The sequence below is a fragment of the Opisthocomus hoazin genome, chromosome 6 (assembly GCF_030867145.1).
Source record: "Opisthocomus hoazin isolate bOpiHoa1 chromosome 6, bOpiHoa1.hap1, whole genome shotgun sequence".
NCBI classification, from domain to species: Eukaryota; Metazoa; Chordata; class Aves; order Opisthocomiformes; family Opisthocomidae; genus Opisthocomus; species Opisthocomus hoazin.
Genome location: NC_134419.1, coordinates 9,336,461 through 9,356,326, shown reverse-complemented (window position 1 = coordinate 9,356,326; position 19,866 = coordinate 9,336,461). Strand labels below are relative to the sequence as shown.

General features: G+C 42.2%; 1 protein-coding gene across 3 annotated transcripts in view; it reads right to left on the bottom strand.

Moving 5' to 3' along the window:
- The window catches only part of LOC104334200 (AGBL carboxypeptidase 4), a 1,001,604-nt gene that overhangs the window by 90,660 nt on the left and 891,078 nt on the right, over positions 1 to 19,866 (bottom strand). For all 3 annotated transcript variants that reach the window (XM_075424527.1, XM_075424528.1, XM_075424529.1), the window contains one exon: positions 17,155 to 17,307. In XM_075424527.1, coding sequence (XP_075280642.1) covers positions 17,155 to 17,307 — 153 coding nt within the window. The remainder of the gene's footprint in view (positions 1 to 17,154; positions 17,308 to 19,866) is intronic.

Below are 19,866 nucleotides of genomic sequence, written 5' to 3'. Positions count from 1 at the left end.
TAAATGTTAACTGGGTGTTCCTCTCTGGGTGGAAAAATATACTGCACTGTTTTTTCAGCATTAGCAGCACAGTATAAAAGGCAGTATTTTGTACTATTATTGAAGATCTGGTTTTGAGAACCCTACAGCTTTATGACTATTTATTTGAGGGGTGGAGAGGAGGACTCCAAGTATTTCCATACATGAGCTTTAGCTCTCTTTTGAAGGCATGACATCTGGAGACTAACAGGGAGCTCCTCTTCAGGTTGATTGAAGTCTCAGAGCTTGTTCCTACCAACCAGACAGAAAAATGGTTTCTGATTTCATATTGGTTATGAGACTCTACTCACAAACCTCATAACCACTATCCTGAGTCAATTTGGGCTCAGCACAAGCTAGTGACCACCACCAAAAAAAAAAAAAAAAAAAAAAAAAAGAAAAAAGCACTTAGAAGAACCAACTTGGATCTGTTGCATACAAGGCCTTAAAAACTCCTACTTTAAGACTTTTATGTTGCCAGTGAAACATAAAGGACCTTTAACATAGCTTAGTGTTCAGTCGTGTCCATGGCGAATTATTTGAGCTGTTCAGGGTCCTCCTATTGAACCTTAAGGTTAGTATCTTTTCTTGCCAACATAATGTTAGTATTTATCAAATTCATCTCTTATCAAAAACAGGGAAAATAAGATTTCTTTCCTATTAAAAAAAATCAGATGCAATGGTTCAAAATGTTAAACTTCTCTAGGCCAAGAGAATCAGACTAATACTAAAATAAGTAAAAATTCTTAATGAATAGTGTATACCAGAAGATATAAAGAATAGAAATACCTGTGGGTTTATTAACATTCTGAATGTTTTGAAACCTCTCTCATGTTATAAAAAGGAAGGATTTCTAGGTTAATTAGAATATGATGGAGTTGGGTATCTTATTAGCATTATATATAGGGGTTTCCAAATGCAACCTGTTGTCTTTGTGAAAACGTAATATATAGCTTTGTGGTAAATGTGGTATACAGACTGTATTCTGCTATGTACACATCATATCATTTCCTCCAAATTACACGGCAGAAACATTGAGGATATTCTGAATACCTGTGGGACGGAGAGGTAAAACACTCATAAGGACTGATGGGGAAATTAATTGTTCATTTGATATATGCAGTAAAATATTTAAGGAGATCTACAAGGGGGAATGGTCTCTGACTTCCTGCAAAAGAAGCTTTCAAAAGACTGCTGAGACCCAGAAACTGGGGGAAGCTTTGTCTTCAGTTAAAATTCAGAAACACAAAGGAAGATGATCGTGCTCTGAGGATTGCTTCAGAAGCCAAGTAAACAGATTTCAATGGATGATGCTTCATGTTCAAATGAATGTTTGTGGTGGAACTTTTAATGTATGACAGCATCAGCTGATGAATATAGGTATGTGAAGCTGATGAATATAGGTATGTGAAGACAACAAACTTGTCCAAACATGGCATTGTGATTTGTGAGCAGAAGCATCACTCACCAGGGGAATGAGCTAATTCTATAGCTGTATTAGGTACATTGAAAACGAGGAAAATGTCAAAGAAGTGATTCAGGGCAGACATTAGGGACAGAAGTACTCCAGTGATTAGGAGACTCAGTTATTAATATGGAGTATCTATGAAGATTATGGAATCTCATCAACTATGTTTAAGAACAAATTGGACAAGTATCTGCTCAGCATAGTTCATGTCTTTGGGATACAGTTTGGACTTGAAGTCCTTCTCAGCTCTATTTCCCATGATTTCAGTCAGGTTAGAGGAAGGTTATGAGTTGAATTCCTCATAGATGATTCTTGAGATAAATCTTACATAATATTTTCATCACAGTTCTTGGCACGGTAAAGGAGGACCATGCCAACAAAATTTGCTGATGACACACTGTGGAATGAATCATCATTATGGAGGAGGCTCTGAATATCATAAGAAAAATAAAGCAGTGGGAAGACTTCGAGGACTGGAGCGACAGCAGTCAGATGAAACTCAGCTGCACAAGTGCCAGGTCATGTACTCAGGACCTAATAAAAAATCATCTCTGCTATAAGCTGAAACCTGATCAGCTGGAAATAGATGAAGAGAGAGTCTGATATATTACTTCACTGAAGTGATTTTTGCTTTCTGGCAGAAAATAGCTCAGAGTTGAAGATAGTTGTTGGGAAAATTATACTTGCCATATATCATGAGTGAAGCATAAGTAGCTTAAATAATTTTAAGAGGGTTTTGTAAATGGCCAAAAAAAGAAAACAGAATTTGGATCTTTCCAGAGTTTGAATTTTTATAATGCTATTTTGTGGGGTTTGAGGTTTTCGGGGTGGTTATGTGTTGTTTTTTTCTTTCTTTTTTCCTTTTTTTTTTTTTTAATAGAACAGTTTCAGTTTCAGTTGTGCATAATTACTTGAAATGGCAATGGCATTAATAAAATCACCCATTCATTTCTTTACCAGGTAGTGCCGCACTTCAAGGAATAAAAAAGGTGAACCTTCATTTAGATGTATAAAAGTAGATTTTGAAGGTTAACTTTGCCCTCATTTTGAAAAAAATCTGATGGCATAGACCAACTCAATGTCTTGAGTAAAAAGTAAAATCCCTGATTTTACTCAAGAAAGTTGAAGTAGAGAAAGCATAACATAAACCCTTCAAATAAGAACACATGCAGGTTTTGAAACAGCTGCTTGGGCTTGACTCCAGAGCAAATGTTACAAGCCAGAATGTGATTTGGTCTTTTAGACAAAAAGAAGAAAATTACAGATTCAAGAAAATTCAACTAATGACAAGGAAGGGCAGCAGGTACTTGCTTGAGTCCAACCTTCTACTCCCTGTTGCTAGTCAAGATGAATGGAGTGGAGAAATAAACTGGCAAAACTTTGACTCCTCACCAGAACTGATCTTGGCAACTGCTAATGCTAAAACAAAGGCTATGACAAGCCGTGTATTATCATGGCAAAGAAAGAGCCTTTTGTCTGCACATTTAATTAATCAAACTCTGATCTGGGAGAAAGGGAGCGGAGGGGGGAATAATACAGGTAAGATTGTCCGCAAATGAGTGTCTTGCTTTAATGTGAGAATCTATTGCCCTAAAACCCGTGCAAAGCTGAACTGAAGTCATCATTAAGCAAATGCACTGAGCAGGCACAGCAGGAGAACAGCTAAACAAATATTTATTTCTCCAAGGCTGAATTGCATGGGAGTGTCAGCAACAGCAAAAAGTACAAAGTCTGGAGAGTGGGGGGAAACACCAAAGACTTTGAAGTTCTTGTATAGGGATATTTGTATAAAATCAACAGTAATTTGTTGTTAAAACACACAGATAATTTAAAGCACACAGAAGGACTCCGCTTCCCAGCTTGTGTGAGAAAATTCAGTGAACAAATAGCCATCTACAGGATTAGGAGGTGCCAAGCAACAAGAATCCAGTGTTAAAAGAGCAGAGCAGGAAGGGCGAAGGATTCCCTCGCTTTCTGGTGGGAAGAAACCCACCAGAAAACTACACCTGGATTTCACACACACTTGGGAGTCTCAGGATGTGCTGACCCTCTCTCTGCATCTCGGGCATTAGTGGCAGCTTCCCCAGGCCTTCCTACCAGATTTCGTTCCTCCTCCCCATGCTGTGCTGAAAACCTTCTGTATGACCGGTTTCCCCATTGGGAACGACAGTGAACAACCAGTCAGCACAATCTAATTTGTAAACCAATTGGACCTTATTCTGACATTGCAGCAGACAGAGATGCAAGGAAGGAAATAAGAAAAAAAATTGCATGCAAATTCTTTCTGGAGCAGTCTCAAAGCAGAATAAAAATCTTGGCCCTTGATCAGACCTCTTAATGCTCCAGAAGCACGGCCTCCAGATCAGTCTTGATTCTTGGCTGGTAAGGACACTCTCTACCACACAGTGCCTTTCCTCTGTGAATTCCACCCCCTGGTAGCTAGTTTACAAGCTCAACAGCTCAGGCAGCTCCCATACAGCTGAGGGATACTCTTGGTTTCTCAGCAGTGTTCCATCGTCCTACTAACAGCTACTGGAATGAGTGCCCTAAGCAGTCCAGATTCACAAAGTAAGGGCAGGCAGTTTACTGGTTGCCTTGGCACACATGTATCAATCTATCAGAAGAGTGGCTCCAAAAGACAAAGAGGGAAAACCGCACATTTCTCACACATCTGAGACTGAATTTGCCCAAGTCCACCTTTTCGTGTCCTGATGGACTTGGAAACTGGACACGTCTTGATACAGCATCAGAAAACCTTAGGCTGCACAAAAGGAAAAATTGGAGTCAAAACCCAGTAAATCTGGGTCCATTATTCAGTGGAACAAGAGATGCCAAGAAGGGTGGAAATGTCAAGCAGGCTCAGTGTCCAACCAGTGATGAGTGGGAGCTTCAGTTCTACCTTCACAGTGGTGGCATGGACAGGATACAAAAGTGTACATTCTCATACAAGACTTATTGGGCAATGAATCTTTGTTATCTTCTAAAATATCTCCACACATTATGGAGAAAAAGGATACAGGTACAACCACAGTGCAAGTCAGACCTTGCCAGGGACCTAGAATGGGAACAAGGGTATAGACTGCACATCACTTATGATCAATCCTAAGGTATTTCTCCAACCCAACAGAAAGGAACTACAAGGTACAAGTGACGCAGAAAATAATTAGGAGAGAAATCATCAACAAGACAGAAATTGAGTCACAGGCTTTGACAGATCGAGAAAGACGAATTTCTGATGTAGCAAGATCTAGGGGGTTCCTGAAATCCAGTGGATGGATTTTAGCAGCTGTTCACATCTATTGCAACACAACTGATGGTTTATGTGCCCGTGGAAGGAAGTAGAAAACTGCATATATCTTAAAAACTTCAGCTTTAGTGTACATATGAGTATTTCCCAGGAGATCATTTGTCCTCACAAACAGAGTAGCTGAATGAAACTCAGAATAAAGAGATCTTCCCATTTGCTGAAACAGATAGATGATGTAGGTCCAGGAAGCGTTTTACTAAGGGATGTACCATGTTCAGCTGTTTGCTCACAAGAATCAGAGAATCATTTTAGAAATCCTTCCTGGAGAAGAGCAGAGACATAAACACTAAGAGGATTCATAATTAGAGAATGGTTTCATATTACAACATATAATTAAAAATATGCTGGGTCACTCTATGCCATTTCCATTTGGGAAATAAGCTGTATCTCACAACTAAGGCTAACTACTCCTAAAAAAACCCAACCCCAAAACCAGAAAAACTGCCCACATTTTGCTTGTTCTGTAGTTAAGCAATAAGCGCTTTACCTGCTGGGGTAAACTTAGATTATGCATACAAATTGCTTCATGTTCTTCACTTATTAGCACCAGCAATGGCCAAGTGTAATCAGGACTCAATTAGAACTGCACCAGAGTTATCCACTGGTACTGCTCTTATAGCTGAAGAGCAAGCTTTTACTCTAAAGCACGCCTGACCTCTATGAGCCCTCAACTCACTGCCCCAGTGTAGCAAAATGGTGATAATAAAAAAGTTAGTAGTTAGTGCTCTAGAAAAAAGGAATGACACACTTGTCATCAAGGAAGAATAGACGTGCCATTGGGGAATGGACTGGAGCCCAGGCAATGTCAAATCCATCTCAGTGAAGAGTTTTACAGTATCAGCTATAAGTCACTCTCATTCTCTAGAATGCTTTATTGAAGTCTGCAAAAGTTAGAAATAGAGCACAGAAATGCACTGGCTTTGAAATCTTTGCCACAGAAGATTGTAAATAGCAATATTAGAAATTGTAACTCTTCTGTTTGCCCCTCCACTGGGTGCTATAAGAGAAGTGCTACTGGCAGCTCACTTTCCTCAAATGGATAGAGCTAATTACTGCCACAATGTGCCCAGCAGTCACTGCTTTGATCCTGCCATTCTTGCAGCTGCTGGCCCATCAAGCTATCTTACATGCAAAACTTATCTCCTAACTCCTCTGGAAGCAGTGAGGAAACTTCTCACTTGAAAAGGCAACTCTCTCCTCACACCACCTCTCACCAGCTCCATTAACTCTCTTAATAGACTGGAAAGCATATGTGTTAGTGGTTTTTGTGATAGAATCTCAACTCCATGCCAACTGGGTTTGGAGACTTGGAAATCATGGCATTTGGGAGACTGCTATCAGGCAGCCTTCTTCCAATTTATTTTACATACAAGCTGCAGCCAGCATCTGAAACGCAGATGGGATTATTATTTAGAAAAGAACAGAAAAGAAAAAGCAAAAGCAAAAGCAAAAGCAAAAGCAAAAGCAAAAGCAAAAGCAAAAGCAAAAGAAAAAGAAAAAGAAAAAGAAAAAGAAAAAGAAAAGAAATCCCAAAGGCAGAAAGCTGGTCTGAAAGAGGCAGCAGGCAAAGAGGAAGGATTCTGGGAGCAGAGACATGATGAAATGGGAACAGAGCTCAAAATTACTCCCTGACTCATCTCATCTTGCAGCTTTGCCATGTTTACAATGCATAGGAGGAAAACGTATTTCATCCCAAAATCATTTGTGACTACTGAAATTTGGAAAGAGGAGGTTTTGAAAAGTTCAGGATCATTTCAAAGAGGGATTCCATTACTTGGAATTTTTCCAGATCCCTTAAGGAGGGTCAGATTGGACTGATATTCCTGTGAAAAGGGCTTACTCGCTCTCACTGGAAGCTCTGCAGTTGACAGCATTTTGGTTCATAACTTGTGTGCCTGGTAGAAAACACAGAGGTGTGCAGCAAACTTTGGGTTTAACAAGGCAATATTCTCTGAACTAGAATTTGATTTCCAGAAATCTGAGAAAAGGTAGGCAGAGGAGTTCTGAAACAGTTTGGCCTGTCCTAAGAATGTGAGAGAGAAAAACCTGAAACTGAAACCCAAAGACCAAATAGCCTCAAATACTAAGAGATTTTCACCGTTCTACTACCTGTCCATTTTTGCCTTGTTCCTACTGCTCAGTGGAAAGCAGACAGCAATGACCCCTTCATAAAGGCAGTATCGCGTTGTAGGAGTACCATGAACACATCCTGCCTAGCACCACATTGCCAGGCTTTAAAGTGCAATTCACAGAGAAATAACCCGTTAAAGGTACTCTGTCACCACACACACATCTGCTCCTTGAGGGGCTTCATTATCCCTTTAATGTGTAGTGAAGGAATACCAGATTTTTCCTGCTCCCCATCCCTCCCAAGTGTCATCCAGTCATGCCTTCTGAAGTTTGCTGATAAAAACACATATTTGCGTGGTCATTAGCAGAGGGGTTGGAAAGAATCACAGAATCACAAAATGTTAGTGGTTGGAAGGGACCTCTGTGGGTCAACTAGTCCAACCCCCCCGCCAAAGCAGGGTCACCTACAGCAGGCTGCACAGGACCTTGTCCAGGCAGGTCTTGAATATGTCCGGAGAAGGAGAATCCACAGCCTGCCTGGGCAGCCTGTTCCAGTGCTCCGTCACCCTCAGAGGGAAGAAGTTCTTCCTCATGTTCAGACGAAACTTGCTATGCTTCAATTTGTGCCTGTTGCCCCTTGTCCTGTCTTTGGGCACCACTGGAAAGAGTCTGGCCCCATCCTCCTGACACCCACCCTTGAGATATTTATAAGCATTTATTAGGTCCCCTTGCAGCCTTCTCTTCTTCAGGCTGAACAAGCCCAGCTCCCTCAGCCTCTCCTCGTAGTGGAGATGCTCCAGTCCCCTCACCATCCTCGTAGCCCTCCGCTGGACTCTCTCCAGTAGCTCCTCATCTTTCTTGAACTGGGGAGCCCAGAACTGGACGCAGTACTCCAGATGAGGCCTCACTAAAGCAGAGTAGAGGGGGAGTAGAACCTCCCTTGACCTGCTGGCCACACTCTTCTTAATGCACCCCAGGATCCCATTGGCCTTCTTGGCAGCCAGGGCACACTGCTGGCTCATGGTCAGCCTGTCATCCACCAGGACACCCAGGTCCCTCTCCACAGAGCTGCTCTCCAGCAGGTCTGCCCCAAGCCTGTACTGGTGCATGGGGTTGTTCCTCCCCAGGTGCAGGACCCTGCACTTGCCCTTGTTGAATTTCATCAGGTTCCTCTCTGCCCAACTCTCCAGCCTGTCCAGGTCTCACTGAATGGCAGCACAGCCTTCTGGTGTATCCAGCACTCCTCCCAGTTTGGTGTCATCAGCAAACTTGCTGAGAGTACATTCTAACTCTTCATCCAGGTCATTGATGAAGAAGTTGAACAAGACTGGGCCCAGTACTGACCCTTGGAGGACACCACTAGTTACAGGCCTCCAACTAGACTCAGTGCCACTGATGACAACCCTCTGAGCTCTGCCATTCAGCCAGTTCTCAATCCACCTCACTGACCACTCATACAGCCCACACTTCCTGAGCTTCCTCAGGAAGATGTTATGGGAGACAGTGGCAAAAGCCTTGCTGAAGTCGAGGTGGACAACATCCATGGCTCTCCCCTCATCTACCCAGCCAGTCATGCCATCGTAGAAAGCTATCAGATTGGTCAAGCATGATTTCCCCTTGGTGAATCTGTGATGACTACTCCTGATAACCTTCTTTTCCTTCACTTGCTTGATGATGACCTCCAGAATGAGTTGCTCCATCATCTTTCCAGGGATGGAGGTGAGGCTGATTGGCCTGTAGTTCCCTGGGTCCTCCTTCTTGCCCTTTTTGAAGATTGGAGTGACACTGGCTTTTCTTCAGTACTCAGGCACCTCTCCCATCCTCCAGGACCTCTCAAAGATGATGGAGAGTGGCTCAGCAATGACATCCGCCAGCTCCCTCAGCATTCGTGGGTGCATTCCATCGGGGCCCATGGATTTGTGGGTGTCCAGATTGATTAAGTGATTTCTCACACGGTCCTCCTTGACCTAGGGAAGGCCATCCTTTCTGTGGGCCTCCTCTCTTACCTCCAGGACCCAGGACTTCCGAGGGCCGGCCTTAGCACTGAAGACTGAAGCAAAGAAGGCATTCAGTAACTCTGCCTTCTCTGCGTCCTCCGTCACCAGTACACCCACCTCGTTCAGGAGTGGCCCCACATTATCCCTAGTCTTCCATTTGCTGCTGATATACTTGAAGAGAGGGAGCTCTCAGTTTATGCCTCAAAACCAAAACTACCAAATGAGCTCCCTTTTTGGAAACTGTAGTTCGAAAAGCAACAGGGTTTCATGCTTCAGGATTTCAGCTATTCACTTGTGAGAACTACAGTAGCTGCACTTTTCTTTTCACTGCTCATTAACGCCTGTGCTCTGCAGTACAGCTCCAGGACTGATGGATGTTTCCGCATCCTGCTGCTGTCTCTGCACCTTGTACCAGTTACACTGGCAGCACCAGTGCAGGGATTTGGCCTGCATTTCACGTTCCCCAGAATTCATCCTCACGAGGTGGCATGATGGTGTTGGGTGGATAGTTGGACTTGATGATCTTAGAGGTCTTTTCCAACCTATGATTCTATGATTCTAAGCACTGGTTGTACTCACAGCTCCCACCACCCTGAATGCTACAGCACTGAAGATGTTTATTGAGTTCACTGGCTTCACCATAGCAGCGAATGCACCTGGAATCCCAGTCAAAACAGCAGATCTTCTAAGAGAGCTTCTTAAATGACACCTTGCAGCCATACAAAGCAAGGTCAATAGCCTTACCTGAGACCTTCACAAAGTCAGTCAAGGGCTACCCTACAGAGTTGAGCAGCCCATCACAGCCTACTCAGAAAAGGTAAGAGAAGGAGGCAGATTTCACCCCATCCTCTAAGGAAACCTCAGTTGGAGCTCCTCTTGCCACTACATTTTGCCACCCAAACACACAAAGAGTGTACTGTCTCCCAGAACATATTTCCTCAGGTCCTCTCACCTCCTTCTTCAGAGAGTCTGCTTCTCCCTGTCACCAGAAGCGCACTTAGCCACACGTGACAATGTCACCTACTCAACCATTAACCTGTGCACAAACCCATCACCCATAAACTAGACAATTAGTCTGGAATTTGTCTCTGTCTAAAGAACCAGCTGAAGCTGTGACCAGTGATGCACACAAATAAGGGATCTGCAAATCATTCAAGATAATAATGAACAAAAGATCTGCTTCCCCCCCTCCCTGCTTTTTACTAACAACAGCCTCTGCTTCTCAGAGCACATCCTTCCCCAAAGATGCCAAAGCTGGCATTTCCTAGTCTAAGCTCTGCAGAATAATCATACTGTTTAGAAAATAACTTGTGTCTCTAGAGTTCTCAGTTTCCCTATTTATCAGTGGAAAATGAGACGTTTCCTCAAAATATACAGTAAAATAGCCTCTAGCAATAGCCTGCAATGCTTCTCTTTACAATAGTTTTATGAGCGTGTGTGTGGTCTCCTGGGAGTGCTTTCATAATCATTTATACAAATGACAGAAACTTAGGACAATGAGAAGCAGAAAGAGAAATACAACAATCATGTATGTAGTTGCTTTGAATAATCTGAAGAAAAAGTGATTTGCTCTGTGGCAAAGAGATGTTCTGCTCACTTGCAGGTCTAAATCAGCAGATTACAACAGCTCCTAAGGAAGGGCAGCATGCTGTCCACTGCTCCCAGAGCAGCCCAGTACAGCTCATTGCTCAAACTCCTCCTGGGCTCTCTCGTTGCTCTGGAACAGTTCTCTAAACCAGACGTGTATTTTACATACACTAAAATATCATATAGTTAAAGGGATAATACTCAGAAAGAGAGTCTGGGAGAGGGACGGGTGTCTAGTTCTTAACCAACTCCCTACCCCTCCTTCACAGTGCAGTTTCTCCCAGTTGAGTGAAATTTGCAGCGCTCTGCAAGAGAGGTAGCTTGTATTTGAATGTAAAGGAGCTCTTGTCATTTGTGCTACTCTGGGAGGCTGTCACCTGCTCCCAGCTTGTTGACATTAGGTAAGAGTAATGATGGTCTTTGAAAAAACACTATAAAATTGCTATGAAAACTTGTTTCTTTTGTGGATAGTCAAAATTCCTACCTGTGTGGGGATGGAGAAGGGGCTGTCAACTCCTATATGCACAAACAACACAGCAAGAAGGTACTGAAAGAAAATCGATTTACACAAATACTCCCCCCTCCCTTTTCCTTTTCTTTGCAATACAAATTAATTCAAACCTCTATATAAAAAGAGGGGTGGACTGGTTCAGCACGATGTAATGGCGCTGTTTCATTTAGCTGCAAGTCTCCAGAGGGCAGAGTTCTTGTGACACCAAAACCTGTAGTGCTTAGAAGCACAGGCTTTAGAGTCTGTTCCCTGTGATACCAGAAACACGTTTCCTCTCTCCCCTCACCCAGCCTCCAGGAAAAATAAATAAATAAATAAATGAATTTATGGAGCAACATGTCCAAGAAGCAGCAAGCAGAAATGCATCCCAAAGGCCTGCTAAAACATATAATAGCTGTATTTGTCTTCCTGGAAATGTCCTGGTACAAGACAACGAAAAAGAAGGTCGGATCATTTGTTATGATCAGGTTTTAAGAAATTTCTGAGGAGATCTGTTAAGCTTGCATGATGTTAACAAAGCCTACCTGAATGCAACAGCTCTTGCCTTTGTGGGACAAGGGTCTTTTCTGCCAAAACAGCAGAGAGCTGCTTAGGAGATGGTGTTGCAAGCGAGTATGGATTTTACTTCAGGATGAATTCTAGGTCTGAGCAACTTGTTCTCTGCTCCCCCTTCCCTGTGGAGCCACAGGTAACACAAACTGATTCTTTTTTATTTCAGAACAGATTATTGGGATTTGCTTATTCCATGTTCATGAGTTGTTTTTATTCTCTTAGGCACTTGTGCCAGCACTTCCTTCAGACACAGCCCTGGGATTAGTAATAGGGATCACAAGACTAAGAGGGAGATGTCCAGTCAGGGTAAGTGATAACAGCCCAGCAAAGCTGTCAAGGGCAGATGGGAGGAGGTTTGCTGGAAGGAACACATCTTCCGTAAGAAAGCTAGGGTGGATGAGGGGGCTACTGTGGAGATGAGAACAACAGACCTGGAGTACGCGGATAAAAGGAAAACAACAGAAAATACAGATAGATTAAAATATTTTCCTTTGTTGCTCAGTTTTAGATATCCAGGATAAAAAAGCCAAAACAAAACAAACAAAAAGTCACACCAAAAAGTACTAGGGCAAATCATTCTATATCTGAATTTTGTCATATTGCTGAGACAATGATAGTTTCAAAAATATGTTTTAGGTCACAGCATTGTGGCACTGGCATTAACAACACTTTTCCCTAAAGGAAACTGGGTTGTTGTTCAGAGACTTCACTGTTGAGCGCACGGCATGGTATAAAACATTGGGAACTGCTGATAAAGAAACCAGACTGGCAGTTTGGAGGCCTGGGTTTTATTCTCCCGATTTCCTCAAGTCACTTCCCACCCACTCGCTGTCTCTTTCCCAGCATGACTGGAAGCTCTTGGGGTTGTGGACTTTCTCAGTAGTTAGCCAGGGCTCAATGTAACAGGGCCTTGACTTTTTGTTAGGGTCTCTGGCTAACCATGGCACACAAAGGACACACAACAGTATTTCTAAAGAAGGTGCTCTGCTGGGAGGCTGAATACAAGAAAATGAAATAACTCAAAGGTATCCCAAGTACCACCAGTTCAGAGTCCAAAGAAAAAAAAACAACAAGATTAAGCCAGGTACCTCTGGCCAGTCTTTTTCCCTTAACTGTAAAGAAAAGGAGTCTTTATGAAGTGATAAAGCCGTCCAAGAATGGCTGCATTTGTTTCTTTTAAATGAACCAGAGAGAACAGACGGTCTCCTCTCATACTGTCACAAAGGTCAAAATTAGCTACCCCTAAGACTAGCAGGTTCTTGAAATACTCAAGTGCTTGTGTCTGGTCATTATGACTAATCCACTCTCCAGAACAAGAAAGGTCACATGAAGAACACCCCTCCAAATACTGCAACAACTCGTAGCCATGGCTGACATGTAATGCACTCAGACATGGTGTCAATAGCTTCTCCTAAAACTCAGTGAGTCAGCTTTCCAAAAGAGCTTGTCAGCTCTCACTGTTAGAGCTTTCATACAGATTATATTTACTCCCAAATGTTTAAAAATATCCTGCTTAAACATTGAAAATAAAAAAAGTTTTCCTTACAGAATTTGTCCTTTTTCCCCAGACGGCTGCCCATGAATGTCTCATGTATTTATATGGAAGCAAAATTTCCTAGCTCTTCTTTCATTTTCCTCCTCGTGTGCTGACAGCTAATCCAAAGGTAGGCCTCTGTTTCAAAACACATGTTCAAATGAAGAATTTCTGGTCCCTTCCGTGACTTTTACCTGCCAACCACAGTCAGCCTTCCAGACTACTGTGAGGTGAAGTGATCCACTCAAGAGATAGGGTACAGAGACTTTGGCTGACTTGCATGTGGACCTACAACAGGCACGCAGGCACAAATCCTCTATCCATCCCCTACTCTAATCACCGATCTCCCTTGGATGCTGTCATTTAAAGAGAAAGGCCTATTGGAAATGACAGGTGAAGAAAGCAGTCCAGGCATGAAATGCACTCTAAAGTATATTAATAGGAGGTTGCCAGACAAAATGGCACAAGGCATTTGATCGCATCGTCTTAGGCTTGTTGTTCATGCTCCTTTGCATCCGGCTGCGTGATTTCTGCCAGATTCTCGGCTGGAGGAGCAGGCTAGGATTTGCCTGCTTTCCCTAACCCGTGCCGGGCTCAGCTGCAATCATGCAGAGCACTGAAAGAAATCCCTTTGAGTCGGGATTCATTCCGAACATGTAAAACCCAGACAAATGACTGCTTCTCCAAAGTGAATCCCATTTCACAGCAAGTAGGTTATTAGTGTGGAACTCCATACAAGTAGCCTGCATTCAAAAGCCCTCTGCATTATTAATAGAAGATGAGTTTTTGACATCAAAGGAGAACCATTATGTATGCTAAACGGTGGCAAAAATTGTACCCGCACTTCAAACCTTTTCAGTTCTTTGTCCCTTGTAAATCAATCAAGGTTGACAGATGCTTTAAGGAGAGTAATCTTTTCAATGATACTGTCAATGGATAACATAATGGAACATTGTCTCTGTGCTGTGTGAAGACATGGAGCTAGTCAATTATGGACAACACTTCATGCAGCCGCCAGTTTTCACTTGAAGTGCTGCTGTTGAAGTATTATAATCCCAACAAATGGCCGCAGCAGCATACAATGTAAATGAGACCTCCTGAAGCTTTGGAAAATTAATTAGTAACAACAGTGGTCCATTCCCACACTTTCAAACACCAGCCTGGTAATGTTAACGATGCACTTCCCCCTTCCCTTTGAGCAGTCAATAGGGCATATTTACATACACTATTTTTAATCTTCAACACTTTTTCCCCCTTTTTAAACCCAGGAAGCTCTAGATTCCTTTCCTCTCTTTCGAGCAGCAAACTTCACCCCTGATATTTCCAACCAGTCACATAACCCACATGGCTGGAGCTGAAAACAAGAGAACAGAGACTTTCCCACTTGGAGACAGCAGTTATATTCACTACTCTTGCATCACACACGTTGGGCACTTTGTGGCTGTCTCCTTTTCCAATACTTCTATCCCCTTAGTTGCCCTGCGAAGAATGGCTTGGATGGATGACAGGGGAAAGGCTTCTGGTCTCAGGAGATCCATAGAATGTGAGTTGAAAGCCCAGTGTGCCCAGCGCCAGCAGCACCTAGGTCAAACTGTGGTGCACTGGATGCCAACATATACACCCAATTGCTAACTTCTACAGAAGGGAGATAGAGTCAAAGGGGAGAGACTGTGCTGTTTATTTAGCTATTGGGTTCTATTTCTGACTTCATTTTGTCAAAGATTTTCCCTTTGTCAGCCGAGGCTTGGGCTAAGAGGGACACTTAATCTCCCACAGTAACAGAGAGCAATCCCACACTTGAGCACAAAATTTCTAAACTCCTATCAATTGCAGGTTTTTATTGCTATGGTCTGTGAATGTCCCCTAATCTATAATGTGGTTTTGAAACAACCAGGTGCAGATAAGAAACTCAATCACTGAGGTCTTCTTGGATAAGAAAAGACTGTTCTTTAAACCCAACTCCCTCTTTCCCAGGCTCCAAACAGCTGGGAACAGGTGCAGATGCTCTCCCTCCTCATTTAGTACGGATTTGGTCTTCTGCACTCTGGACAGTTTTCTGAGAAGCCCTTGCAGTGGCTGACCCCAGAAAGCTTCACACTGCAGCAGTCCCCTGAACCCCCAAAACATACAGACAATGGTTAAACAATACTGACAATAATTATACAATACTGTGAGGTAACAGAGGAAGCAACAGCAGCCACACACCCTCCCAGGCATTACCCGACCAGTTACCAACTGCTGATCCAAATAAGAAAAGGGAAATGTTTGGTCTACTAGAGGTCCCCCTCCCAGGAATGGAAAAGACAGAGGAAAGCGTATCTTCTGCCTAGCCTTAGAAAAGTCAGAGACTGATTCAAACTTTTTCCCACTCTTGCATAAAATGAGCTAGAGAATAGAGAAATGGACAGCAATCAGGAGGTTTCAATTCCTCCTTACTTTTGCTGGAATAGATCTGTCAAGAAAGCAGTGGCACAACTGCATTTCTATACTCACTTCCCACTCAAATTCCAGAGTGAAACATGCAAAAACACAAGACAAAAAAAATTCTCTACTGCATCTTGATGAAAAATCTTTAGGCTAGCATTCCTGCCATGATGAAAATGGCCTTTTTTCCAATTACAGTTCCTCTTGCTGTGCCGACTTGTCTCTTTTGTATCTGGTTTTAGGTTTTGTTTCTCTAGAGCTAAATACATGGAATGCTGCAGGGTCCCTATCATCCTCCTCCACCCACCACCTCTGCCACAAGCTGACTGGGATGGCACTGCAGAGAAGGCAGACACCATGCCCCAGCTGTCCCCATTTTTGATAGGAGACCCAGGTTTATGTCTCAGTACCAGGAGGATAAAGTATGAGCAAAAAAAGGGACAGCAGAGACTGGAAAAATGTATGGTGGGTAACAAAGAGAGTTAAAAACATAACAGACATAAAATCAGAGCCCAAACAGTAGGTTCTTCTGTTCCTCTCTGCTAGGTGCAGGATTCCAAAGTCATTTTCAACTGAGCTTGTTCCCATTATATAGCTGCCAATGTCATCCACTGCCTTCCCTTCTCACAGCTCATGGCTGGAAGTTCCCACTGCTTTGGCTGAGATGCATTTCTGAATATTCCTTATTCCAGTCAAAGCAAAATGGGACACCAAACATGTCTCACTTGAAAGACTGTTTGCTTAAGCAAAACTGGAGCACATAGATTGAAACAGAGCAAGGGATAGCCATGTAGAAGTAGCTTAGCTGGCAGCTCCACAGGTGTGTAAGATGGGCCAGGAGAAGCAAACAAGCAGTTGCAGGCAGGCATAAACATTGTGTGTTCTACTTGCAAAGCTTTCAAGGAAAACTGGTACACAAAACAGACTATGGAAAGGGCCAGGATGTCATACTTGGACACAGGGTTGCAATACGCTGGACCAGAGTCTTAAATCTACTGACTTCTGCAGAGCTACTGCAACCAATATGTGCTGAGATCTGTTCTACTGTGTTTGAAACTTGCTCTAAAAACATATGCCCTTTTCTAACTAATTTATAGTTTATCATTTATTTCCAATATCCAGAGATACCTACACATATACTTTCTCCCAAGTTACAAGGCATGTATTGAGCAATTACAAATTTGCTTTCAGAACAGTTTTCCATGGAAATATTAAAGAATTTCAAAGGCATACACTGCCTTTGTCTCAACTTTCAACAGAAAACTATCTAACCTTTTCTTACAAGTTTATTATTTTTACTTCTATTTGCTATTTTATTATTATTTAAAGTGTACAGGTAAAAAAATATTGTCAGTAAAACAAGGAAACAATAAAGCTGATCCAGTTGATCAAAAGACAAAAGATCTGCTGATAAAAACGAAGTATTCCAATAGTTCAGAACCAAATGTTATAACACAAAAAATGAAGAACCTGCTTCTGTTCATGTGTCTAATGACAAGACACAAGATCATACCTTACCACTTTTGAATAAGGTAAGTATAAGAGGGAAGATGGTAGCTAATAATGACAAAAATTTTAAGTAGCCTTGTATTCATATTAGAATAAAATTCACACAATCCAATTAAGCCAGACATTTATCATTAAAAAATAAATTAGGAAAAATTAATTAAAAAAAACATTGCTTACATAAGAGAAGTCTTCGGCATTCTGACAGAGTAGCTTGGGAAAAACGGCCTGTCGCTGAAATCTTTCCTCGTCTTCAAAGATGTTCCCATACATGAAGCCATTCATCATGGTGGAGTGAGCATGGATGTCAATATAGAACTCCAGGTTAATCTTCTGTTGAGGGAAAACAACAACAACAAAACATTCAGCATGAGATAAATCATAACTGTGTTATGTAGGCGAAGCCTCCCATAAATCCAATACTGCCAGCCTTGAATCTAACCATGGTGCCAGCATCAGAGATCCATGCTAAAGACATTGCTTTGATGTATCCAGCCATTCATGCCTCTTCGTGGGTGCATGTGAGATGCAACACAAGACCGTAACAGACATTTCTTTACCTGTTCTGAGAAGGCTGGAAGGTTTATGTAGCACAGGACACTGTGCAAAATAGAGCCAAAGCATTATTGTTTGCTTTGACACAGGGCTTAGTGCCACTGATAAAAATATGCACTTTCCAGCTCTAGAGCATGAATGTTCAGGCATAGCTTTGCCATCTCTGCACAGCTCTGCATCACAATATGCAGACGTTCCCTTCTGCAAGGAAAGATAGGCTCAAAACTGTGTAAAAAAAGACTTCAGCATTTCCTGTGAGGTTTATTTTTTGTTTATAAGAAGAAATACTGCTAATGTTTTTGTCTTACTCTGCTTTGTAGTAGTGATTCAACAAAACAGCTCCCAAAAGCAACAGCCTTAAATGCCTCTCCACTTGTAGCTTCCCACGTGACTCTGCATCAGCTCCTACTTCAAAAGAAAACACCAGGACCCCCTAACACAGAAGTGCCTGCTCTCCCCATACCCTTCCTGGATTGGCAGTTCAGTGTTAGGAGCCTCTAAGAAAGCGCTATTCAAGTCTCCAGTCCAGGGACACATTTTTTTCCTCACATATCTTTTTTCACATATCACTTTTCATATACAAGTGATACTACTCCCCCTGCCATCAGTGGCAAAGAGTGAATGTTCACCTGGATCACTACATACAGTGCTACTGACAGCACTGAGAAGGAAACATCCAGTACCAAAAAGTGCTACCAGAGCAGATGCCGCTGGATTACCCAGAGTTTCCCCAAAGTCTTGCAACTTCTGATCATGAACCAATGGTGCTCTGCGACTAGACAGTGACAAACCCACCCCTGTCACCTGGCCACCATGGGGCCAGTAAGAACCTTCCTGGTGGGCAGAGGGTTACAGCTCTGGTCTCCCTGTCCCAACCGGCGGATGGAGAAGAGCTCTATCAGCAGGACAGGGATTACAAAGCTTAGCCCTGTACCCCTTGGCAGCAACAGGGACCCTGGCCAGTAACATACAACATGTAGCTCTCTGGCCACATGTGTCATCTGCACACTATACTTGCTTGGGCTGCTGGAGAATACTGAGCTGCAAGATAGTCCAATGTAATAAAAACACAGTTTATATTATGCAGCTCACATGACAGCAATGTCAGCTCTTCTAAAGAGTCTCTGATAGGGGGAGAACATCATTTGGTATGTGAGACTAATATGATACAGATTTACTTTCCCTTGGCAGAAAACCAATGTACAATACACAGCCACTGTTTAGTTTAATTAAACAGCCTAGAGAGAGTAATACTGTATTTTATTAAGCCTCTCCTATGTTAAAATGTTAGCTAATGCAATATCAATATCTGACCATGCTTCATAGGAAAAGGAACATTTGATTGTATTTGACTCTAATACAATAAATTTTTTGCTCCTGCCAAAGCATTACGCTGTGCTGTAGAGGACCAACACTGCGATAAAGCACACATCTGCTATTCAGAGATATAGCACTGAGAAGAAAGATTAGCATTGACAGGGTGAAATACCATGTAGCATTTTCTTTCTCTCCAAGCATACAGAAATTAAAACCAAGATTGAGTAATATTATTTTTCATTAGATAATTTCCCCATCAGAAACAGAATTTGATGAGATCAGATGTACACTCACATATCATCATAAAACAGAACACGTTGCAGAGTCTCAAAACACTGATTTGATGATGAAGTGAGGGAGATAATCTAGTTAAACTGGATATTTGTAAAGCATGAATGTCCTTCACATAGAAGTCAGTGACCTAAGTCATACTTATATGAGAACAACTAGACAGAATTCTTTATAGGGACATATTTACTGATATAAAGTAATTGAGAAGCACAGTGAGATATATAACAATAGAGTAGTATCACTTGTGTCTTAACACAAATAAAGATGCTGGCATAAACTGTATGATTTGTGCTGTGTCATACTATGCTTATTCATCCATAGTTATCAAATTGTTTCTGAAAAAAGGTGTCTACAAACAGGGACACAGAGGCACAGATTACAAAGATAACTTTCCATAGGCTATCCAGCAGAAATTCACCTGCAGAACATGCGTGACCTTAGCCTCAGTCTGGTATTCAATTGATCTAGTCATCCAATCTAACACAATATCACTAGAGAAAATTTTCTAAACTCTCCCATGATTCTCGCTAAAAAATTGCTGATAAAAGTGTTCCAGAGAAATTTAGATAATCTCTTGGGGTGCTGAAATTTCTTGGAAGATCTTTCTTGATCATCAAAACCATTTTCAAATCGTCTGGTTACAACTGTTATTTCTGAGGAAACAGTGTCCTTCACAGATATCACCTTCACCTACAGATTAAGCTTCCAGATCGCTTATTTGGAAACTAT